This window comes from Delphinus delphis, chromosome 13, assembly GCF_949987515.2.
Source record: "Delphinus delphis chromosome 13, mDelDel1.2, whole genome shotgun sequence".
Lineage (NCBI taxonomy): Eukaryota > Metazoa > Chordata > Mammalia > Artiodactyla > Delphinidae > Delphinus > Delphinus delphis.
Window position 1 is genome coordinate 74653407 of NC_082695.1, and position 26120 is coordinate 74679526.

The 26120-nt window shown below is 37.2% G+C and overlaps 1 protein-coding gene across 1 annotated transcript in view; it reads left to right on the forward strand.

Annotated features, from left to right (window-relative positions):
• The first annotated feature begins 1004 nt into the window (after window positions 1-1004).
• The window catches only part of LOC132435771 (glutamate decarboxylase 1-like), a 37540-nt gene continuing 12424 nt past the window's right edge, over window positions 1005-26120 (forward strand). Inside the window, 10 exon segments of the mRNA XM_069541295.1 lie at window positions 1005-1183; window positions 7020-7103; window positions 17562-17583; window positions 19799-19913; window positions 20294-20451; window positions 20453-20506; window positions 20508-20580; window positions 22667-22757; window positions 25564-25676; window positions 25999-26114. Of these exon segments, the coding sequence (XP_069397396.1) occupies window positions 1005-1183; window positions 7020-7103; window positions 17562-17583; window positions 19799-19913; window positions 20294-20451; window positions 20453-20506; window positions 20508-20580; window positions 22667-22757; window positions 25564-25676; window positions 25999-26114 (1005 nt within the window).

Genomic DNA, 26120 nt, shown 5'->3' on the forward strand with positions numbered 1-26120 from the left:
ATGTAATACTGAGCAGTCCAGTCCTTCACTGAATGATGTTTATTGTTTGATTTTTTTTTTTTAGCACTTTGGAGAAATAGAATTTCTATTCCTGAAAACCATCTGATGTCAAGTTTCTTTAAAATAAACTTAAAATTAATCTTCTTTTGGCTTTTGATCTTAAGTTTTAAAATGCCCTTGGAATGAAAATAGGACAACTTTGAGTACATGAGACGCATAATCAATTGAATCTAACCTGGCTTTTTAATTGTCCTTCTCAAAAGGGAGAACCAATTTAATCATTCAAAGTGGGCCAATTTTGTGTTGAGACAACCTTTAATCTTTAAAGAATTGAAAATAGGGCACTGATGAACGAATAACGCAGTGTATTAGTATAAGACCAGTTATAAAGCAGGTGCATATGCAGAGGATCTCTCGGATCAAGTGAATCAATGGGGAAACATAAATAAACATAAATGTCTGTAGAAGACATTTAATAAATATTTGTTGGATGATGAATTATTTATCTTATAAGCATGACTCAGCTATGTGGTTTCAAAATCTTCTGTACAAAGTCATACTATTAACATAGTACTATTACTCACTTGGCCCTTCATGATATAACGGAGATGGGAAAAATTGGACATAGTTAGGGTAAAACAATTGAAAAAAAATAAAGGAATACAAACAGATTTTAAAGGAAGCAGATATGTTTGGTAAGTTAAGTCAAACATCATATTCGCTAAATATGGAAAGCTGTTACCTGTCTGGGTGGTGGTCGGTTTCCCCAAAGTGTGCAGTACAGGGGTGAGTTAGTAGCATAGGAAGGATTGAGTAGTGGAAGCATCCTCTTCATCAGTGCTCATGAGAGCCTTGCAAGTGATGAACTTATTGGGTTTTCTGACTAGAAGGAGATCTACCAAAGTGATTTGGGATGTTTGGAGAGTTGGTAAGCATATGATGTTTTAATCACCGCCTATTTATCCCATCAGTGAGGGAGGGATTCCTCCACTAGAGTTATGGGGATGGCTGAACACATGACACCAGACACTGGATGGATGAGATCACAGCAGGTTATTAATCACAAACACTCACAGCCTGGGGGAGGAGGACACCCCAGCCGGGCAGGACCACATTGGGCTGCACTTGGGAATAGAGCAATCAACAAGGGGCTGGAGGAGATGGGCTCTGGACCATCAAAAAGGTGAGGTGACCCCTGGTTCCCACTCGAGGATGTGATTGGCTTGTTTGAATAATTCCCAGCTAGCAGCAAACTGAAACCCACTACAGTACTCTTGGATTAAGCAGGAACTGCTCTAGGTCCCTCTGATAAGGAGGGTTGTTTAGCTAGGAGACCTTATCCTCAGGAGCAAGTAAGGAGCAGTTGGGCCATTCAGTGCCCTCTCAATTTCACCAGATATCAAGATAGCACTCGACATTGAGCCTTAATTTTAGGCCTTATGCCACGTGATGATGCAAGACATTATCAAGGAATGAACATTTTATTCCACAGTTTTACTAATACAGGTGAATTGCAAAGTGGCCTCAGTTGGATAGGAAACATTCCTTTTTCCCTTTGAACAGAGGTGAGGTGAAGGGAAATAAAAATAGTTTTTGGCATCCTGCACCCAAAAGACACAACTGACAAACATGGGCCTGGACAAAACAGGCAACATGTTTCTTCTGATATTTTCCTTGTCTGCTGTGTCATTCCTTTATTCTCATAGACAAGTGATCCTAACTACAAGAGTGACAAGAACTCAGAATTATTTTTGCTGTGGAGTTTAGACGATAGCTAAACTATTGGAGATAGGTCCAATCTCAACAAAGCAGAGGAAGAAGTGACCTTTAGCTTTCCTCTGTGTCCCATCGCTGGGCCCCTTTGACCCGTTCATCTTCTTCAACTGTTTCCCCTGTGTTTTCACGCTATTTCTCTGGTTTACTTTGGCCCCCTAGAAGGGCTAGCTTTAATCAGATGTTTATCTTTCATCCAAATGTCATTCCATTCTTTATGCTCATCAGAACTTGGATTTTCTTGGGTCAGCATCTTCCATTTATGTGCTGTGGTGTACGGAGAGTGAGATTTTGAACATCTACATCTGGACTTGCGTACTAAGTCCGCTATTCACTGTGTCAACTTAAGCGACTTCATTCGTTTCTCTGGCCATGCGTGCTTTCATTTGTCAAACTCATTAGTTAAACTGTGATCTCTAAGGTACCTTGTAGTTTTTTCATCTCAGGCTTCTGAATCTATGTGTCAGAAGTCTGGCTCTCAGGCGTGGTTTAAAATAAACGAAAAGCCTGGTTCCTGTGGTTCCTGTTCTGTAAGAGTGAATATAAGAGGTTTCCTTCCTGAGCTGAGGCTTACTCCAGTTTTGAAGTCTATGTGCTGGAGGTGTATATCTGCTTCTGCTGACTACCTGGCCCTCATCTTCGAATTCATTCCTTGGATCTTCCACTCTGCCTTTAATGAACACCTGGCTTTGGTTTTTCTTCTGGAATTCTTCTTCCCCCTGCCCCCAATGCCCACTCATTTAAAAAAAAATTATCTTTCCTCCTGGCTCAGGTGTCTCATTCAGGAACTTAATTGGAGCCCATGTTAGGAAGGGCAACTGTATTAACTGGTTGCTTGGAGGAAAGGCTCTAATTAAACCTTGTAGGCATGAATAGATCTTGAATGGGATGTCATTTGAAGTAACGTGTAAGTAAGGTGATTGCCTGCTTTGCTTCCTAATAAATTCATTGGTACTGGCAGTCATTGTGGGGAACCAATTTTCTTTCTTTTTCTGTATAATTACCATTACTGAGAGATTTCACTAAATGGTCCTGGTTGGATGTAGTAATAACCTTCGTATCTTCTATCCCTGGTGGCTGAATTCTACTCAGCCTTGACTTCAGAGTAGATGGTTTTAAAGGGGCTTGTATGAGGAACTAGTCTTGTTTAATATTCTTTTTATATTTTATTGATCTAGAGAGGAAGCCCAACAAGGGAAAAAACTAGATGTGATTAAATAAATTCTCATAAGAAGCAGTTTTAAAAACTGGCCATTCTTGATAAAATGTTGAGATTTAATTGTATGTGTTTCCTTAATATTAGCTCATTATGATTGGTGCATTGGGATTCTTAACTGGATGTAATTGATTTAAGATTTATCACCATGATTTCTTATCATTATTGAATAATTTAATAATGTTTTAATGCTATTAATGCAATAATATAATGAGTCAATAATAATTTTCCTCATTATTTAAGCTCTAGAAAAATTAATCCTCGACCTCAAGTGTTTTACAGAATTCTTTCTATAAAATTTAAAGCTAAGGAAAAGAGCTAAGTTTTTTTTTTTTTTTTTTTTTTTAAAGAGCTAAGTTTTAATTTTCAGGGGCAATGAAAAGTTTTGGAAATACAGACCATTATTCTGATCAATATGACTCGCAACTTCCTGCTCTGAGAGGAAGGCGGAAGCAGCGTTCAGTGAGCAGTTTGAGTATTTATTAAGACTTTCCAGGTGAACAACAGTCAGGTGGTATTATAAGTATTAAGGTCATTCAGAGTGTTTCACATTAGATTCTAATCGGCCTATCTGACTTCGGACTGACTAGTGAAAAATGTACACATATTTTGCTTTCAGAACAATTCAAAAGAACAAAACTCGTGCTTTTCAAGGGAAGGACTTGACTCTCTCCGAGGCACGTTAGAGTTCCATTGCTGCTCTGTATTCCTGCTGAGCTTGCCTCAGGAAGTCAAGGCAGGACTACGAACAGACACCTTTGTTCCAAGGCACCAGCACAGGAACAGAGTATGCGCTTTGCAGTTGAACGGACACATGTGAATTCCGCCTTCTCTATTTACTCTGTGCCTTTAAAAGTTCTACTTGATCTCTCTGAGTTCTAGGTATCTCATGATACATATCTCAGTATATCATAAGGTTACCCTGTGAGATAAATAAGATAAAATGCAGGCTTTTTTAAGGCTTTTACAAATGGTACTTAATATTATTTTATTCATAGAAATTTTAACTATGATACTCCTCTCCATGAAAAGCTTAGTCTGATTATCTTGTATTATGAGGATGATCTTAGCCTGCTGTGAAGCAGTAACCCAGCAGGGCTGATCATCATTGCTAGATGGTTTTCTCCCTTATTAGAAATTCAATCCCCAAGATCACCTGGGAGGCATCTGAAACAAAATCTGAGGTTAGAGACTCTTAAGTTAGTTTGATTTTGAAAATGGTCAAGTTACAAGTTATAACTTCATAAAGACCAAGACAATAAACATTTTTCTAATACAACTATTGTTTACTTCCTTGGTCTTTTAACTTTTTTTTATGATAATTCAACAGATTTTACTGTCACAATGAAACAAACTATGCTTTGCATATAGGGCGCTTGCTAAGTTACTATTTTTTTTCAAACAGATTAATGCAGTATTAGGAGGTAAAGAAAGTCATAAACATTCATATCCGTTCAAGCACACCATAATAAAAGCCATCATCACCTTTTAAATTACTATTTTATAGAATAAATTCATTTCTGAAAAGTTGACTGTTAATTAATGCTTAAATAATATAAAATAGAATAATTCAAGGAAATATTGGGCATTTAAAGTATGACATAAATGTATATTGTTGACATAAAAATGCTCACTGTGTATTTTTAAGTTAAAAAAATCAAGTTTCAAGACAGTTTGCATATAATTCCATTTAGAAATTCTTATCATAAAATTATTGTAATACATGGAGTGATAATTTATCTCTTTGTGGTGGAGTTGGCTATACAGGGCGGTAAAAGTTAAGTATAATGAGAAACACTCTAATTCCTGTATTGGACAAAATACATCTCTATTAATTATGATTGTTCTCACTTTAAATTTAGAATCTCTCCCTCAAATAAGTCCTGCAATCCTACTTGAGTTTCCCAGTCAATTCACTCTCCCACTTTCCTATAAACTATTCATACCCTCTCTGTCTCTCATCAAACTTTCAATAGCTCCTCTTTCCTTTCCCCTCATTCTTTGCTGATAACCTTCTTTGTTCCCTAGAAATTGAAAGCATTTGGAAAATAACTTCTACCTGCTCCCTCCTCCAAATCTGCCCTCCTTACAAGCATCTGTATCTATACACTCCACCTTGCCTCATGTTTCAAGGGATAAACCATGTGTGCTGTTGTCCAAGGCCAACTCCTCTCGAATCTATTTTGTAGCTGTTTTCTTTTTCTATCAGGATTTCAAAATGCCGTAATCGCTTATTGATTGTAAATCACTTTAAAGCTACCATTCCACTTCTCTGCCACTCTTCATAGCAAAACTTTTTCAGATTGTCACCTCATTATTGCCTCTTCTCTATTCTCTGGGACCCTCTTTAATCAGGCTTTTGTCGCCATAGCCGTTCTGGCCAAGGTCACCATCGATCGCCCCCTACCCCCCTACCTCCCTACCCCGTCAGTTCTCAGTCCTCACCGTATTTTCTCAGCAGTATTCGATACCTGAATCATTCCCTTTTATTTGAAACACTTTCTTCATTTGACCTACTGTACACCGCTCTTTTGGGGGGTTTCCTACTGTTGCACTGACTGCGTGCCCCTCTCAGTCGCTATTACTGGATTCTCCTCATCTTCCTGTGTTTTTTTTTTTTTTTTTTCGGTACACGGGCCTCTCACCGTTGTGGCCTCTCCCGTTGCGGAGCACAGGCTCCGCACGCACAGGCTCAGCGGCCATGGCTCACGGGCCCAGCCGCTCCGCGGCATGTGGGATCCTCCTGGACCGGGGCACGAACTCGTGTCCCCTGCATCGGCAGGCGGACTCTCAACCACTGTGCCACCAGGGAAGCCCTTCCTGTGTTTTAAACTGTGTAATTCTACAAGGATTAGTACACATTTCTCTTCTCTGACCACAATTACTCTTAGGTGATCTCACTCATATATTTAATTATGATATATATGACACATGTATACATAAAATATCATGAGACTATATATATTTCATTTTGTATGAATATACATATATATATTCAAAGTAGCCCCTTTCTCAACTTCTCACTTAACTCCAGACTAATATGTCTCCCTTCCTATTTGGGTATCTATAGATAAGTCAAATTCAACATTTCTAAAACTGAACCCTTGATTTGAATTTTCATCATCCCACTCACCCCCATGTGCACATATCCCACACCTTGTTCTCATGCAATCTTTCCCACCTCAATTAGTGGAAACTCCAATTCATCTGTAGTTCCAGCTTTAAAAAAAAAAAAAGGATTCTGACTCCCCACTTTCTCTTACATCTTGTATTGAATCCAGGAGGAACTCCTATTGGTTCTCCCTTGAAAATGTTTCCCTAATCTGACACCTTCTCATACCATCCTCTCTGACCATTTGAGTCTGAGCACATCATCTCTCTTGGATTACTGCAACAGAATCCCAACTCCTGTTTTTTCTTCTGCCCTTGCCATCTTATGCTCTTTTCTTAACACAGCAATCGGTATGATCCTTTTAAAACCTAAGTCAGTTCACCTAACTTCTCCACTCTGATGCCTCCCCCATGACTCCATCTATCTTAATGAAGGTAGAGGACAAATCCTTACAATGGCCTGTAAGCTTCTATGCAATCTAGCCTCCTGTTGACCTCATCTCCTACTCTCCCCGTGGCTCCACCCTCCCCACTCACCCTGGTCTCCTTTGAGGATCCTTGAACACCTTAAGGAAGCCCGGACATCAGGACTTTTGCTATTTGCTCTCCTAGGATTCCTTCACTCCACCCCTTCCAAGTAGTCATATCACTTACTTTCTCACTTCATTCCGCTGTACCGTCATCTCATTAGAAAAGACTGTCTTGATCACCCTGTGTAAAAGAGCACCACCCTCCCTCCACCACAATCCTCCTTATCTCACCAAAACTTTATGACTTGCCATCACCTGACATAGTTTGTTATTTATTTATTGTCTGTGTTCCTCAGCTAGAATAAAAGCTACGTGACAGCAGGAACTTGGCATATTTCGGTCATTGCTGTATGCCCCATTTTGAAGTTGTAATCTACTCTTCATTCCAGGGCCAGACCACCTGCAGTTTGGCCCGTGCCCCAAACCAACAACTCCATGCAGATAGGCTCTGCCCAAGCCCAGCAGCAGGATCTGTGAGTCAAAGGTGACCCTGAGACCTGTCCCTGGAAGGCTGGGCCACCAGCTTCCCTTCTCTGACTCTCAGGGGTCCACTCCAGGGGGATATCCGCTCGTTTAGGCGGTGCTCTGAATCCCCTCTCCTCGCGCACCCTGATACAGTGGTCTCTTGCCAGACTTTTTCCCGGACTCCCTCCCGGCCAGCTGTGGTGCACTAACCCCTTCAGGCTGTGTTCACGCCGACAACCCCAGTCCTCTCCCTGCGATCCGACCGAAGCCCGAGCCTCAGCTCCCAGCCCCGCCCGCCCCGGCGGGTGAGCAGACAAGCCTCTCGCGCTGGTGAGTGCCGGTAGGCACCGATCCTCTGTGCAGGAATCCCTTCGCTTTGCCCCGCGCACCCCTGTTGCTGCGCTCTCCTACGCAGCTCCGAAGCTTTCGCCCTCCGCCACCCGCAGTCTCCGCCTGCGAAGGGGCTTCTACTGTGTGGAAACCTTTCCTCCTTCACAGCTCCCTCCCACTGGTGCATGTCCGGTCCCTATTCTTTTGTCTCTGTTTTTTCTTTTTTCGTTTGCCCTACCCAGGTACGTGGGGAGTTTCTTGCTTTTCGGGAGGTCTGAGGTCTTCTGCCAGCGTTCAGTAGGTGTTCTATAGGAGAAGTTCCACATGTAGATGTAGTTCTGATGTATTTGTGGGGAGGAAGGTGATCTCCGCGTTCTACTCCACCATCTTTAAGGTTCCTCCACCATGTCCTTTTTGTGTGTGATTCAAGACTTAATTTAATAGTTACCCTCTTAGCAAATTTCAACTATGCAATATTGTATCATTAACGATAGTCACCAGGCTGTACATTAGATCGCAAGAACTTATCTTCCATAACTGAAACTTTGTGCCCTTTGACCAGCGTCACCCTATTTCCCCTTCCTCCAAGTCCCTTGCAACCACTATTCTAGTCTCTGTTTGTATGAGTTTGACTATACCAGTCCCCACTTATCTGAGGTTTCTCTATCCGCAGTTTCAATTACTCTCAATGAACTGTGATCTGAAAATATTAAATGGAAGATTCCAGGAATAAAGTTTTATAATGCATGCCATTCTGAGTAGTGTGATGAAATCTCGCACCAACCTGCTTTGTCCTGTGCTGTGAATCTCCCCTTTGTCCAGCGTCTCCAGGCTGTGCATGCCACCACCCGATAGTCACTTGGTAGCCGTCTCGTTATCAGATTGGCTGTTGCAGTATCACAGTTCTTTTGTTTAAGTAAACCTTATTTTACTTAGTATTGGCCCCCAAAGGCAAGAGTAGTGATGCTGGCAATATGGATATTCTCTTATTGTGCCTAATTTGTAAATTAAATTTTATCATAGGTATGTGTGTATAGGGAAAAACATAATATATATAGGGTTCGGTACTATTCATGGTTTCAGGCATCCACTGGGGGTCTTGGAAAGTATCCTCTGTGGGTAAGGGAGACTACTGTATTTTAGATTCCATATCTGAAGTGAGACCATGCAGTATTTGTCTTTTTAAAGTTAGATACAAAAATAGAACATAAATTATCACGAAATATATTTTGAACTAATTAACTCTTGAAGTTTACTCTCTACTACCCTTCAAATTTCAATCAGCTTCCATTTCATATTATTTCAGTTGGCATAATATTTCATATTATTTCAATTTTAACCTCCCAATATTTCCAACCCCAAATATATTCAAGGTCCCTGGCAGAAAGGTGGGGCTGTATAGTGGACGATCTTACAGGGGTTGGGCTTCTACTATTATTTCAGTATTTTAATAACCCATATGATATTTCAGAAGCGGTTGAATATGAGCCCTGATTATCACCAATATTTCATAGAGAAATGTATGAATTTGAAACAAGCAGCAGGAAAGACACTGAAGTTTAAATTTGTTCAAATAAACCTCAAATGTATACAAGAAATCCTAATGAGCAGTAAATGGAGGAAAACAAAATATCTGTGCAGATGAACAAAATCTTTTCTCATTCCTATTTTGAAATTATCAGCCGTATTTATATTTTGTAAACTTTAGTCTATAAATTTTCTGAGAAGCCAACACATTTTCAGTCACAAGATATTTAGTTCTCTCACAAGAATGGAGAAAATCTTGACTTATACAAACATGCTTTTTTATTTATCCTTCTGGAATCCAAAGCCATCAAGTGTTAGTGTGTAGAATTCAGGTAACCAAAACAAGGAAAACCTGTAGTAGGAAAAAATTAGTGCTTATAAGAGAAAAGTGGCTGGTGATTTGCCATCATGAATTCAGAAGTTTCTTTGTCCAAAGTCAGAAAGTAGAAAATAATTACATCATCAAGAATAAGATTCACAATTGCCCATTTTTATATTTTTAGATCAGATTACTGCGAGTAGAAAGCTGATTCCTAGGATGAAACGCATAAATGACACAAATGTCTCTAACAAAGGAAAACGTCAATTTCCCTTTTTTCAATATTTAGATATTGCCCTTTGATGGAACTGAAGATTCTTGTAAGTTAATAGAAGATAAGCAAACTGATTCTATTCATGAGGTTTCCACTATGTCCTTCAACTGAAACAAACTAAAGGCCAGTCTGTCACTGACATAAAGCAACCAATAACTCACGCACCCGGAAATAAAGAATACAGTTCAAATAATGTTATCTAGCATACATTGTTTCAGAAATCAAGATTATTAGCTGTAGATGGAAAGGTCAGCAGGCAGTCAGCAATGGGCATGTTTTCGGGATAGAACATCACCCTCATGCTCTGTGCTCTTAACTCATACACCCTGTTTCCTGGAATCGTGTAAATGCTGTATATTTATTGCCTTTGAATTTGTTTTTGTGAGCTGTCATCACTTGTGTTCTCTGAAATTCAATCTTAGTACCATCAGTTTCACCACATTAGGGTGATGAAATGGTTTCTGCTACTTCTCATCCTACTGCTTTACCCAAGCGCATTACCGAAGGGTGATATGCCCCATTTATGAATATATATACTCATATAAGCCATTAGCCATAGAGATAAAATGATTAGAATCTTAGCATAGTCCCATTCACTCACTTCATGGGTTTTTAGGTCCTGTAAATATCAAACTGTTTTCCTTGTAAAAATAATTGTAAAGTTTAGAGAGGCAAAGCATTTTTGTTATCAATGACACTCCCACAGAGTTGTCAGTTTCTTTAAACTTGAGCAGGGTGCATCTCCCTTAAAGGTAAACAGTCCAGGCATTCACAGTGGCTTAAAAGAATGAATGGGTCATACATGTCAGAACCCTGGCCACTCATCTTTATGCATACAACCATTTCTTTCCTGTGACATCACTGCTGGACAAGGACATTAGAAATATGTTCCCCTTTAATGATATGTTCCCCTTTAATATAGTGCTTTGGATTTAAGCAAACTAGGATTTTAATCCAAGCTCCACCCCTTACTTACGAGAATATCCCCATCTTCTTTGAGCCTCATCTTTAAAGAGGAGGAAAACTGGCACCACTCTTACAAGATTGTTTTGAAGGCTAATTGAAAGCCTAGGGCATGTGAAAGATATGCTCCTCCAAGTAGTGATGGGAAATGAGACACAGTGCGTGTGCATCTGTAATATCACGAAAAAAACGTATCCACATTATCCCTGTGGCAATGAACCTTAGCCAGTCGCCACAGGGCATGTCTCCTTTCTACACTGATTGATGCACAAGTTCTTAGCATATTATGATAATTACTACAATATAACTAGGAAGAATAAAGATAGGAAATTGAGTTCTACTGTGTGCCAGGCATTGTTCAACGCTTCTTCTATTAAAAGTGCACTTATAATGAACTTCCATGACTTTACTGTAGAAAGAGCAGTGTCAACAGTTAATGTAATTTACTGTCAAGGGAACTCCAACTATTCATGAGGAAGAGCTACCTTTTATTTCTCTGTGGTCTTTAGCTGGCCTACACCTGGTAAATGCCCAGGGCAGATCCTGAAAGAGTCCCAGGAGGTGGCAAGATTTCATGCTTTGCTTTCCTTTCCTCTAGAGAACCTTACAAACAGAGAAGGCCAAGATGTGATGTAAACAAGCATGACAATGTCTGGGGTGTGTGTAACTACCAGGTAAACTTTGGTAGCGCTCCGGTGACATTTCTATCAATATTCGGGGAATCTTTTCATTGTTCCTCTACCTTCTTGCCCTTGAATATCATACTTATATCACAGGCATATATTCAAATATAATGATTATTTTGTATCAATTTAGTGGAATAGTTTATTTTTGGATGAAAAAGTAAATCCTCACACATTGTCCATTTTAGTCATAGAAAAGTATTCAAATTTGCATTTTTCTCTACTGAATTGTGTTTCTTGGCTTCTAATAAAAAAAGAGAGAATTCTAAAATATAAGGTGGAGATCATATATATTACATTGTATGATTTTTCCTATTAACTAATAGTTATTTGCTAATAACTAATAGTTATTTATTAATAATACTGTTATTTAAAGAATCAATGATTTAGTTTTTATTACTGTTGCATATATTCACTAGAATGTGAAAGAATAAATATCAATGTCTCCAGCAAAACATAGGACAGAACCAAAATGGATCCTGTCCATTACAAATAATAAAATGATGAATAAAATATAAAAACACTTAAAATATATAGCTGAGTTATAAAGAAAAAACATTTTTGAGTGCTGGAAATAGATAAGACCCTCAATGCCAGGTCAAGAGATTAGAGCTGATGATTTTACAAACCCTGAAAGTGGGAAGAAGAGGCAACAGGACGAGATGTAAAGCCTAGAAAATTTGGAGCAGAGGTTCTGACTCCACATGGGGCTTTGGACTTACTAAGTCTTAGGTCCGAAAATCCTAAATAAAACCATAAGGCCAGGACTTTGTGGTGCTTCCTCTTCTGTGAAAATGAAACTGGAAAAAAATCTTCTCACCAGCCTAGGAAAGTTGAAAGAAGCTTGTAATTTGCCCCAGGTACAGGCTGACACTGGGGAGGGGAATGGCTTTTAAAATTGAAAACTCAAAAAAATGTGACTCATGAGTCACTTACGAATTCATACCGTCAATCAATGTCATATATTTTGTTAACAGAATAAAAGGGAAAAAAATACATGATTATCTCAAAAGCTACAGAAAATCATCTGACAAAAATCCAACACCTTTCATAATAAAAACACCCAGCAAACTAGGCATAGAAGAGACCTTTCTCAAACTGATGAATGTCATAGATGAAAAAACAAACAAACCAACCCACAAAAACCACAGCTAATATCATACTTAACGGTGAAAGACTGGATGTTTTCCCACCTATATCAGGAAAAAGACGAGGAGTTTCACTGTCCTACTTCTGCTCAATAATATACTGGAAGGGTCTAGTCAGGGCAAGAAAAAAACAAACAAAAGGCGTACAGATTGGAAAGAAGAAAGACTATCTCTACCTGTAGATGACGTGACATGATCTTGTGTATAGAAAATACCAATGAATCTACCCTCAAAAGTCTGTTAGAACTAATAAAAGAGTTCAACAAAGAAGCATGATACAAGATCAATATTAAAAAATCAACTGTATTTCTATAAAACAGCAATGAACAATCCAAAAATAAAGTTGAGAAAATGATTAAATTTACAATGGTATCAAAAGGAATAAAATACCTGGAAATAAATTTAACAGTAAGTGCAAAATTTCGCATTGAAAACTACAAAACCCTGTTGAAAGAAATTGAAATAGACCTAAATAAATGAAAAGTTATTGCATGTTCATAGATTGGAAGACCTAATATTGTTAATAAAGCAGTACTCCCAAATTTACCAACCCATTTAATGAAATGCCTATAAAAATGCCAGTTGGAGTTTTTTGTTGCTGTGGAAATTAATATTCAGATCCTAAAATTCACATGAAAAGACAGGCAACCTAAAAGAGCCAAAACAATCTTGACAAAGAACAAGGAGTAAACTTCACATTAACAAGAATAAAGGCTAAAAACTACCTATGAATATATAAAGGAAGTTTTAGTATAATAGAGATAGCACTACAAAAAATAATGGACTAGTAAAAGGATGAATGTTTTTAAAAAGTGGTGTTCACTACTCAGCTATATATATGATTAAAAACTTAAATCAGATCCCTGCTCACAGCATGGAGAACACTTGAAGTCTGAAATGTAAAAAGTAAAAGTTTAAAACTCAGAGATAAACTAACAAGAGAAAGGCAAGTCAATTATGAAATGGATAAAAGACAGGCAGTTCACTGCAAGGGAACCCCAAGAGCCAATAGACATACGAAAAGTCTCATTATTTATCAGGAGAATGTAAATTATAACAACAGTGAAATACCGTTTTACATGATTGGCAGAACTTAAAACTCTGATAATACCAAGTCTTAGCTAGAATATGGGGAAACAAATTCTCTCATGCAAGGCTTGTAGGAATCTAAGTGTTTGCACTGTTTGCGGGGAGCAACAGGCAATTTCTAATAAAGCTGAGCTGTGCCTGTGTTTTGATCCTGCCATTCTACTTACAGAATTAAAACCTATTTAAATGACCTGAACGTATGTGCAGGTGAGCATCCTAGTATAGTCATTATAGCCTTGTTTGAAAAAGCAAAAACAAATGAACAAACTAACAAATAAATGTATATCAATAGGTACAAGGAACACCTTACTATGGTGCACTTATACAAAAGAAATGAATTTAATTTGTTTCAATCAGAATTGATAAATCTTAAAACCTAATGCTGAGTTTAAAAAGAAGGTAAATAATAATTATATTATGGTGTGAATTTTACAAATACGTTGAGGAATTGTATTTGTTGTTTACAGGTAGGGAAATATGTTATAAATTTATAAATTATAGAAAGAAGGATGTACATGGCTTCCTCGTGAGGAGAAGGGTGTGGGGAGATGGAGGAGAGACTTTTAATCTTTTTTGTAACACTTTATATAAACTTTATTTTTATACATTAAAAAATGCATATAATAAAATACATTATTATTTATGTATATACATTTTATAGCAAATGTATATATATAAAATCCTGAGGTAAACATGGCAAAACAATTTTAAAATCTGGGTAGTGAGTACATTGTTTTATTGTTCTCTGTACTTTGACTGTCTTTGAAATCTTTCATAATTAAAAATAAATATATGAAAGCCTTCTTTTTTTTTTTTTTTTTTCGGTACGTGGGCCTCTCACTGTTGTGGCTTCTCCCGTTGCGGAGCACAGGCTCCGGACGCGCAGGCTCAGCAGCGATGGCTCACGGGCGCAGCCGCTCCACAGCATGTGGGATCTTCCCGGACCGGGGCATGAACCCGTGTCCCCTGCATCGGCAGGCGGACTCTCAACCACTGCGCCACCAGGGAAGCCCCGAAAGCCTTCTTTTGAAAGTAAAAAATATCACATGGTTTTGGAACTATCAAGAAGTGTGTAAGCATAGGGCATATTTTGGTTAGTTTAGCATATATACGTAATTCAAGGAAGGGCTTTTTTTTTTTTTAGCTCTGAGGAAGCAGTTGAAAACTAAATGAATTGATTAATAATATGTTCTTATCATCTTAAGATGCTCCTAAAATACTGGAAAACCAAGTATCTTTAAAATGGCCATATCCAGAATAATATTTATCTTCTCTTTCATATATATAAGATTTAATTTCAAATTTACCCCTTTACTAAATCTCTAGCCCTGAGTTTATGAAATCAAGATTATCAGTTTATACTTTGTACATCCTAGAAAAAGTGTTTGTCTTTAGGATGCACATGTAAGCACTATAGGGAAATAAATTTGCAGTTATAAATAGTTATCACTGCTATTTACAGAATGAATACTCTTCATTAGTAACTCAACAGCTGATACACTAATACCAAGGGATTTAAAAAAAACAAAACAAAACGACAATATCCCTAGCACTTAGAATGGTGAATAGCACTTAGTAATTAATTACTCATTAGTTTTTTATTGAATGAATGGGACAATGAGTGTGGAAATATTATTTCATTTGATCTTCAGAATGATCTTTAAAGAAGGTATTAATCTCTACGAGGTTAACAAGGTTTTCTAACTTACCCAAATTCACACCATAAACCACTGTTTTTTTTTTTTAAAGGAATTTTGCCTTTTTTAAAAAAATTTTTATTTATTTATTTATTTTTGCTGTGTTGGGTCTTCGTCTCCATGCGAGCGCTTTCTCTAGTTGCGGCAAGTGGGGGCCACTCTTCATCGCGGTGCGCGGGCCTCTCACTGTTGCGGCCTCTGTTGCGGAGCACAGGCTCCAGACGCGCAGGCTCAGTAGTTGTGGCTCACGGACCTAGTTGTTCCGCGGCATGTGGGATCTTCCCAGACCAGGGCTCGAACCCGTGTCCCCTGCATCAGCAGGCAGATTCTCAACCACTGCGCCACCAGGGAAGCCCAAACCACTGTTTCTTGAACCATCCTCCAAGTCGGGAACAAGAGTTCCTGTCGTCACAGAACAGGGTTGCTGTGGATGTGTCGGCAGTAACATCTCTGATTGCGCTGTTTTTCTAGCAGGTAGAGACACTGTACCTCCAAGGTTACAGGAAGTGGGTTCTCCTACCTCCTTCCTATGAATTAGTGGTGAGAGGATTTGAAGATTTCTTCTTTGGAGAGAGAGTCTGCACTCATTTCTGTATTGTTTTTCTTCTCGGTTAACAGAAAACTAAACACAAAGTTCATTTGCTTCTATCTGCTATCATATCATGGAAATATATCTCCCTCAGGAAGTCAGTATGTATGCGCATGGGGCGTAATTGAGGCCCTGTGATATGGGCCAATAACTTCTCTTTAGCTCATGTGTGAATCTCAGGTTAAGTGTTACTCTGTTAAATGACATTTAAATTATTAATGTAACTTTCAGACATTTGTATTTTAGTAGTGCCCTCTCTATTCTCAAAGGCTTTAGGTAGAAAATCATATATTTACCTTACCTAGTGAGGACCAGCCCAGGTGAAATACCAGAGTGAGATGGAGGCCTCTCGCCTGGTGGGAGAGGCATGAGGACGTGATCACAGGTGGAGGGTAAAGGATGCTGAAAATGGAAGTTGTACAAAGTCTGTTCCATTTCCCCAAGTAGGGCCTTGCCTGGGCCTTTTGTTGGGAGGCCTCTCACCTAAGTCTGCGAAGCACAGCATGCTGACCTTGGTTCTGGGTTCTCTAGACTGCGGCTTCATGACTGTGGCTCTCAGGAGTCTAGTAAGAGGGTGACACATGCTCACAAATAAACTGTGATAGGTGATAGAATGTCCCTGTGAGAGAAATAAAGAAAATGAGTAGATTTCCTTTCAGGAGAGAATTTGTAGGTCATAGGTACCAAAAGACTTGGGGATTAGGGTGGAATTTTTCATGACTGTTAATGACTTGGCAGCATTTTTGATGTAAGGAGAAGAAATGGGATAAAAAATACACTCATCTCAATCAAAGGAGGCAATTAGATTTCTAACACCTGCATCAAAAAATGAGTGTTAAAAACAAACTGAGGATTACTGAGTGTGGATAAAGAAATAATTTCTCTTATTGTGGGAGTCCTGGATTAATCACATCTAAAGCACATTGCTTTTCCTTAAATTTGACCTCTCCAAGCTAATACATATCTTCCCCAGAGCTGAAAAATATGTACCACCTGACATTATAAAGCTCTCCACCTGATTTTTAAAATAATTTTATTAATGATTTTGTTGTATTGTAAGGAAATTCCTGTATGAACAATACAACAATCTGATTTTCTTAATACACTGTAAGAGGAAAAAGTAGCATTTTGGACTATCAAATATTTAAAAAAATACTTTTGTTTTCTAGTCTGGTAAACAAGGTGAGAGAAACGGATCCTGCTGAGTTAATTCCTTGAATTTCATCCTGCACAGGCTACCTCTGTTTTTAAGTCCAACAGTGCCCTCTACATCCCATTCTCTGTACAGAATTCCAGCGTTTGAAAAACACAGAATGATCAAGATGACAAAACTGCCCTCAAATTTATGAGTGTATCCTCAAAATAAGTATAACAAGAAAAGTTTACTCATATACTCTTTAATGTAAAGTACATAATTCTCAATATTTTCTACTTCTAAATCAGCAATATCTTCTGATCTTCTAAGAAGACAGATGTCAGGCATAGGTTGCTGGAAAAATATTAAATCTTATATATTATATTCACATATTATTTATGATATTTTCAAAGCCATATTTGAATTATCAGTAATTTTAGAATTTCTTTTTTAAAAAATGTGATCTCTAAGGGTTGTCACTGCTTGAAACTAGATTTCCAGAAAACTGGCTCCTATTCTGTTTGTCTTTGAGATCAAACAACTCTCAAGTTGCCAGCTATTAAACTGTCATTAGTAATCTTGACTTAATAACTTGATATATTTAGAAATAGCATGCTTTTCTAACTGATTTCTCCTAATAAAAGTAACAGCAATTTCATTTGATGGACTCCATTTTTATTAACAAATGTTCTTATTCAATTTGATTTTTAAGGATTTCGATGTGTGATGAAGAGGTTTGTTAAGCAGGACCAATTCAGTTACTTCTGAACTTGGCGCACTGTCACTGTGGCCTAATTTATATGTATCAACAGAGTTTCCATTAGATGTAGAATTTTACTTTGTGATTAAAGGTGCTATTTCATCATAGGTAAACATTTTGAGTCCTGAAGAAGAATTTCAGGAATGTAAATGTTTTTAAGAAAAAACAAATAATTGATTTATTCCAGATCATTATTAGCTACTTAATATATACCACTACATCTTGGGAACCAGAGATAAAGGTGAATAAATTGAGCACATCACTCTCATGGGGAAATTAGAGGAGCGTGTCCAGACAATAACACTGTCAAGAATCAAATTAATTTTATACTTGCAGATAGTTTTTTTTTTGTTTTTTTTTTGCGGTACACGGGCCTTTCACCGCTGCGGCCCCTCCCGCTGCGGAGCACAGGCTCCGGACGCGCAGGCTCAGCGGCCATGGCTCATGGGCCCAGCCGCTCCACGCAAGGCATGTGGGATCTTCCCGGACCGGGGCACTAACCCGTGTCCCCTGCATTGGCAGGCGGACTCTCAACCACTGCGCCACCAGGGAAGCCCTATTAACATATTTTGACAGAAGCATATTAGCAATCATTAACTTACTTATGCATTTAAAACAAGCATTTTGTTATTAAAGATTAATTTAATTTAGTTTTAGGTTGCAGATCCAATGTGTAGTTGAGCTATTAGTGGAATATAATTCTTATGCCAATAATATCAAATTTTTTGGTTTCTACATAATTTCCTTATAAACGTTCTGTAATACTGTTTCATGTACAGAAGCTTTTTACTTTCCCTTTTCCTTGTGCTTTTTGTTTCCACTAATTATTTTTAAAAAGTAATGCTTTTAAAGCTTTAGTACTTTAAAATTTACTTATTATCAATTATTTCTCACTGTCTATAGCAGTGAAACTCGAAGAAAGCAATTTTCCTGTAGAAAAAAAATTGTACAAAGTATTAACCTAATATATGTCTACTGGGTCAACATGTAATATGGAAATTTGTTTTTAAGTACACTGCATTCTTTGCAGATCATCTCACATTTCTGTAATTTCTGCTCTCTTTTCTTATGCACAGTTTTTTTCATGTATCAGGTTTTTATTTATGGAAAAAGCTATTATAGAACACTTCTATCTGTCATACATAGACATTTAAAATGCTTACGTTTTATCAATTGATAATTGTAGCAATGCTTAAAAATTAAACCAAATTAATCTTGCTACAGTTTTAACAAATATAGTCTAGATTATATAGGGAAATAGCTTTTTACTTTAAGAAAGATCCATTAGAACTGGAAACAATACTACTAAGCTTATAAAATCCAAACTACAAAATTTAGCCATACATCATTTTCTGATTACTTTGTGTTTTTTCTGTATAGCTATAGGTAAACAAGTTGATTTTATACATTATAGTTTGTACTTTCTTTTTTCCCATACATTGCCCAGAACATAAAATGATGCTTAACAACGAATTACTTGCTTGATTGGATATCTGGTTAAATACTTTTATTGAAGAAGACCTCAAGACTTACTATTTTCAAATATTAATTTTTAAAGAGGATAGATAACTTAATGGCGTTTCGATTCAAATACCTGTCTATAAATTCTAGTTCCACCGTATATAAAGCTATCTTTGTTAATAATAATAGTTATCTACATCATAAGCCTATGCTATAAGGATTGAATAGAATAATACATGTGAGATACTTAGAACAGTTCCTGGGCCATAGTATGTGCTCAACAAGTGTTAATTATTATTATTTCTTAACTTCTTTAAATCTGTTTATGTGCATACTGGGAAAAATCTCTTTATAAGGATTAAAATGTGCGTACAGCACTTAGGACTCTTAGTATGTAGTAGAATTTATAGTTAAATGCTAATATGTATGCAAGGCACTTCAGGATCTTATATAGTAGGCATTGTTATTTATAGTTAAACATGATAGGTCTTAATTACTAAATTACTAATCCTCTACACTAAACTGATAGGAAACTAAAGAGCCTTACGTAACTTCAGTAGAGCTAATGCTTCTCTCCAGTTTACACCTCTCCACCAGAGATCATGTGTAAATAAAATTTCTAATGTTATGAATTTTTTGGAGGCATACATTTGATTACAGATAAAAGCAGTAAATACATATTATCAGCATGTTTTAATAATCACAAATAACTTTCTTTCTCAACTTAGATAGGAAACATGAGAAAAAAATCTGTCTATCCATTTCAGTCAGCTGACAAAGATGCAAAAAAAGAAGCTCACACTGAAAATGTAATGACTAATTTATCAAATGCTTATGCTTCAGGTATGGATGCCATTAACAAATGTTATTTGTTTTCTTTTTACAAAATTCTATGTCATCTGTATATTTATTGAAGCAATTATGATTTCCTTAAGATCTGATTCTTCAACTTACTTTTAAAAGCACACTTACCAGCTCAGTTTTTGACAAGACAAATAAGGTCCATCTAGGAGAACTTGAAGGGACAATTCTTCTGTCCAATGATGTTAATCTAAAATGGTCTATTTTTTGGTGAAAACTGTTATCCAGTGGGACTTTGAATGAAGATTACTTGTTGGATTTGGACAAATGCTGCTTCATTTGCTATTTGACATGGCCTTTTAATATCTTTAATATTTAATGATCAAAACTCAGTCTCATGGTGATTTTCTTTGGCTCTTTAGTTACTGACCCTGCTGTTTATCTCTCTTTTTTTTTTTCTCTAGATTTGTTGCCATCCAAGGATGGCAAAGATTTAACAAAATGTTTTCTGCTACAAGTGGTAAATATTCTTCTGCACTACATCGAGAAAACTTTTGACGTTAAGAGTAAAATATTGGACTTTTCATCATCCTCATCAACTTCTTGAAGGTTTGGATGGGTTTGACTTAATAGCCATCTGACCATCCTGAGTCTCTGGAGCAGTTGCTTGGTTACTGCACAGATACCTTAAAATATGGTGTTAAAACAGGTGATTTTCAAATTTGTGTGTCTGAACTGAACTGGATGAATAGCTTTGAGTTTACATTTGTGTTGAAAAATACTCCAATTTTATTCATTTTTATTTAAAACATTTGGTTTATTTTAAATTGGTATTGTCATATATGAATTGCTTATTAATTAACATAGAAAAGTAAAAAATGATTTTGATTTGGAGAGTTATATCTCAATGGCAAATAACATAAAATTTTTATTTACCTTTTTCATTTTTTTGTTTTATTTGATAATATTCATTATTGATGCTTAATTTGTTGTCTCTATACATCAATAAAACATAGAGTGCTAAAATTAGATATATGTATAATTTATATATACAGCCTACATTTTAGAAAGTGTTTTCTGAATAAATTAATATCGTTGTAACTTGATTCTTAATCTCTTAAAGCAATGATACTTCCAGGAGCAAACGATATTTGAACAGGCTCTAGAGGCAAAAAAGAGATTCAAAAAGAGCTATCATGCACATCATCTTTAAGATATAGTGTAAAACCAGTGCAAAGAACAATCCGTTTTGGAGCTAAGGAGGGGAAGATTAATTTAAACTGAGCTGAATATAGATTGTTCAGTTTGACAAGTAATGTTTGGTGATCCTTTCTTAATATAAAATTTCAAAACATCATTTTAAGAGGGACCTGGTTTTTTTCATAGTTGAAATTATCTATTTTTGGTGTTTTTTTATTTTTATTTTTTCACATCTTTATTGGAGTATAATTGCTTTACAATGGTGTGTTAGTTTCTGCTGTACAACAAAGTGAATAACTATACATATACATTTATCCCCATTTCTCCTCCCTCTTGCGTCTCTCTCCCACCCTCCCTATCCCACCCCTCTAAGTGGTCACAAAGCACCGAGCTGATCTCCCTGTGCTATGTGGCTGCTTCCCACTAGCTATCTATTTTACATTTGGTAGTGTATATATGTCCATGCCACTCTCTCAACTTCGTCCCAGCTTCCCCTTCCCCCTCCCCGTGTCCTCAAGTCCATTCTCTACATCTGCGTCTTTATTCCTGTCCTGCCCCTAGGTTCTTCAGAACCTAGTTGAAATTATTTATCTTTTTTTGGTGCTTTTTAAAAATTATTTTCCATTATGGTTTATTACAGGATATTGGATATTGTTTTCGGTGCTATACAATAGGTCTTGTTGTTTATCCATTCTATATATAATAGTTTGCACCTGCTAAGCCCAAACTCCCACTCCATCCCTCCCCCCACCCCCCTCCCCCTTGGCAACCACAAGTCTGTTCTCCGTGTCTGTGAGCCTGTTTCTGTTTCATAGATAAGTTCATTTGTGTCATATTTTAGATTCCACATATAGGTGATAGCATATGGTACTTGCCTTTCTTTGAGTTACTTTGCTTAGTATGATAATCTCTAGGGACTTGATGTTTTAATCAAAAAATGGATAAGGAACTTCGGAGGGAAAATTGTTTTACCTTTTAGGTGGTTGATCCCCCATTCACTGAGGTAGCTTTACACCCCGCATCCTTGGTCTGCTTTAGGTGGGCTCCTCACTCTGGCATTGGCATTCAAGCCCCTTCTCAATTCAGTGCCTTCTCATAGCTGTTCCTTGTGCTCAAAATAATCCTCCTCCACTGTTTGGAAACCAACCAAATTGTCCCTGAAAGATCACCTCCTCCAAGAAGCCTTCTCTGGAGATTGCCTCTTCTGCTCCCCTGACTGCTGTGGATGCCCTAGGAATGGTCTTATAACATCCTGATCCTTTCCTTTGTAGTGATTTTTACTGTAATTAAACACATTTGTGTCATTACTTGATTACTGTCTTTTTCTTCCACCAGTCAGTGAGATCCCCATGGTAGCAGCTATGTCCACCTTGTATGCCCACTGGATCCCAATACCCAGCATTGTCCCTGCATATGATAATTGCTCAGGAATATTTACTGAATGAAATAAGTAAAGTGTGCTTGATCCATAATACCTGTTCACTGAGAAACTGCTATAAAATTTAACTACTTTTTAGCCTTGTGTTTTTACTTTGACCCATTTGCAATTTTGTGTTTTTACTTTGACCCATTTGCAATTTTGTCTTTTTTTCTAGGACATCCATGCTATTTTAACCAGCTCTCCAGTGGGCTAGATGTGATTGGACTTGCAGGGGAATGGTTGACAGCCACTGCAAATACCAACATGTCAGTATCCTTCTGGGTCTAAGGAATGTGAGACTATTAGACACACAAGCAAGAGTGAAGATGTCAGTTGCGGAAGTTACATTTTGCTGGATAGGATGTTTGCTATATCAGAAACAAATAGTTGATACCCCGAGAGAAATGCAAAGAAGATGGTTCCTGTTCCCTGAGTGACATTTTGACTGGTCCTGTGGACAGTCTCTCTCTAGAAAATCTCAGGATATGAATTTCCTGGTAAGTAGTAAAGTTCAGTTTTTTAGTCTGAGTTATTAGTGTGCAGATTGGGAGCCCAGCTCCAGGATTGGAATCATTTCAACACTACCCAAAACAGCCCAGAGCACGTAGTCGAAAAAAGACACAGACAAGTATGTGAAAAGTTTCCTGAATATAAATTAGAACTTCAATCTGCTTGAAGGTGAAGAAAGTAAACTATTAAAGGAAAGTTAAATTGAACTCCAATGTGATTCCTTACAAATTTTGAACTTTGCCACAGCAAAACTTACAGTTATAAGAAAATTAGATACACTGCTGCAACGTTTTGAAGTAAAATTAATTTTAGGGCAATATATTTCAAGGTTAAAGGGATAGGGAAATGATTAGATATGAAATTGAAAGGATCAGTCTGTGTCAGATGTTAATATAATTTAACTAGCTATCAAAAGAGAAAGGTGGTAGAAATTTAAACTTTAAAACCAAGAACTAAACATTTATGAGAAGTGACTGCTTTGCTATGTGGGAAAACTGTGGTTTATTTTAACTGTTTAGTTGTCATTGGGATTTTAATGATGCACACGGATTTATAGATGTGAAATGCATGTAAAAATAACCTGCACAGTTTACTGCTAGTTTTAATTTTTATTGCTTGATTATGGCCCTTTATTTAAACATGCATAGAGTAATACTTTAAAAAACATATCTTTTGAGACTATATGATGCACTTTATATGTTATATAAATTATCACACAAAAATCATTTTATAAATCTTGCTTCATTATTTGGAATCCTATTATTATGAAACAATCATTTTTTGTGTGAAGAAAATACAGATTCTTGGTTTAAACAGAGAAATAGTGGAAAGAATACATGGAAGATGCAAAGACAAAGGATTTAAGAGAGGGTTCTTTACCTTTGAATTTTTCTCATTTTAATGAATGGATATCTCCATTGGATAGCTCCATGGGTATCTCCTACCATAATCTGAGATAATGGAAAAGCATGCGAGATGGAATTAACGAGAACCAAATTTAAGTCCTAATTCTACCATTTAATGGGTCTCCGTTGTCTGAAAATAATAATGTCTACTCCATGGAATTGAAATAGGATCAAAAATGTAATGTGTGTAGAAGCTGAAATTGACAGAACACTGGCAGAAATGAGCCTCATTGAAATGGACATCCGTAGGCTTGCTATGTAAACTTTGTTCTTCTTGGAACGAGAAGCCTAATTCTAATAGGTAATGGATTTTCTTAATCTGTGTTTTTGTGCAGAGCCTGGGGCCAGAGTTTATAGATTAACACTTTATTAGGGCATGCCCTGCAGAGGAGCAGGATTGGGGGAAATGAAGGGAGTCAGGACAGGGCAGAGGGTAACATGAAGGGCATTTTAGACCTGGCTACCACTTAGTATAAACAGAGGTGAGTGCATGATCTCCTGGGATATATGGCCCCCTGTAAGTGACTGCTTCTAAGATCAGTCCCTCTGGAGGGAGCAAATTTATTCTCAACCAGGTCTCTTACAGCCGAAGGACTGCACGATGGGATGTTAAGTTCCCCACACATAATAACTGGGCATTCTTGGCATTACCAGCTGATTCCATGACTTGTGATACTAAGGGCAAAAGGAAGACCCTGGGGCTGAAGGTCAGAGACTGCAAGTGTGGGTGGGAGGCGACTCTCCATTGGGTTGTGGGTGAGTCTGAGTTAAAGTGGTCACAGTGGTGGCTGGGCCTGAATAACATCCAAAGGCCTTAGAGACAGAGAAAGCTGAGGACATCTGAAGTGGCACATACGTGGTCCCTGATACCGGCATCATATATAATTACACTTAGAGAGATCTTTACAATTTTTTTAAGAACAAATAAAAGGATTTCTTGAGAACAACTGGACCCATTTTTTGATTTCAGAGCTCACTGCACATGCATCACTGTTTATTGCATAGGATACATATAGAGAAAAGCTTAGAGCCTTCTTTTAAATCCCAGCTTCTTTCTCTGCAGCTAATTTCACAGGGAGACTCAGAGGAGACTCCCCGTAACAGTGCTCTCTGAATTCTTTTCCATGGGGCCCATGTGGTTCCTGTAACGTCTGCTTGCTTCAAGCTGTTATTGAAAACATAACCGTATTTAGCCTTTTTTTGGGGTGTGTTTGCTCACAGTACAGTCTTTAGGTGAAAAACATTTATCAGTTTTTAGAAAAGGCTCTTTCAGGTTCTGCAAGATATTGTCTGTAGCTCTAGATATCTGTCTTTCTAACTTGTCCCCTAGGAAATGTGTAAATATTTTCTTGATAACTGGACATTTTCTGTCCCAAACACTGTTGTGTGTGTGCTGAGGGGATGGAGCTACTTTCAAATTCCTTTTGGTGGAAAATGAAATTCCCAGCTACCTCACAAAACCATGGAAACCTTGATACTTCCTTTGTAGAACTAATGCACTCTAGATCTGGAAGGGACCAGTCAGAACATATAAAACTTAACCATTTCTTGAACAGTCTATTATAGCATACAGAAATGTGTAGAATCTTATCTAGCACATGATTTTATTTATCCTCTTCCATGTAATATAATTCACAGTAGAATTTCTATATTATAGGTTTACCTATGAAATAGCTCCAGTATTTACTGTCATGGAAACAAGTCTTCTTAAGAAAATGTGTGAAATTATTGGCTGGAGAGAAACAGAAGCAGATGGAATATTTTCACCTGGTAAGAAAAATGTTTGTTTATGAGCGAAAAGAAATATCAGGAGACACTCAAAATGTATTTCAACTAATATGACTGTTTTCCAGAGATAAATGTTCATAAGCCGTTGTGTTGGTTATAATTATAAAGAAAGTTTTTAGAAATCTTAAAGTTGTGAATTGTGTTGTTTGAGCTTTCTCTTAACACTTTCAAGGAAGGCTATTTTAAAAATGACATCAGTGATTTGGCACAATTTTAGTTTCAGAAAACTCTCAAATTGTCATGATTTCAATCCACATTTCTGATTTTGGAAACTAGATTAACAGTCATGATTTCTCTGCCATAGGTGGGAGTATATCAAACCTCTATGGTGTATTAGTACCTCGTTATAGGCAATATCCAGAGATAAAAACAAAAGGCATGACAGCACTTCCATGCCTTGTATTGTTTGTTTCTGAACAAGTAAGT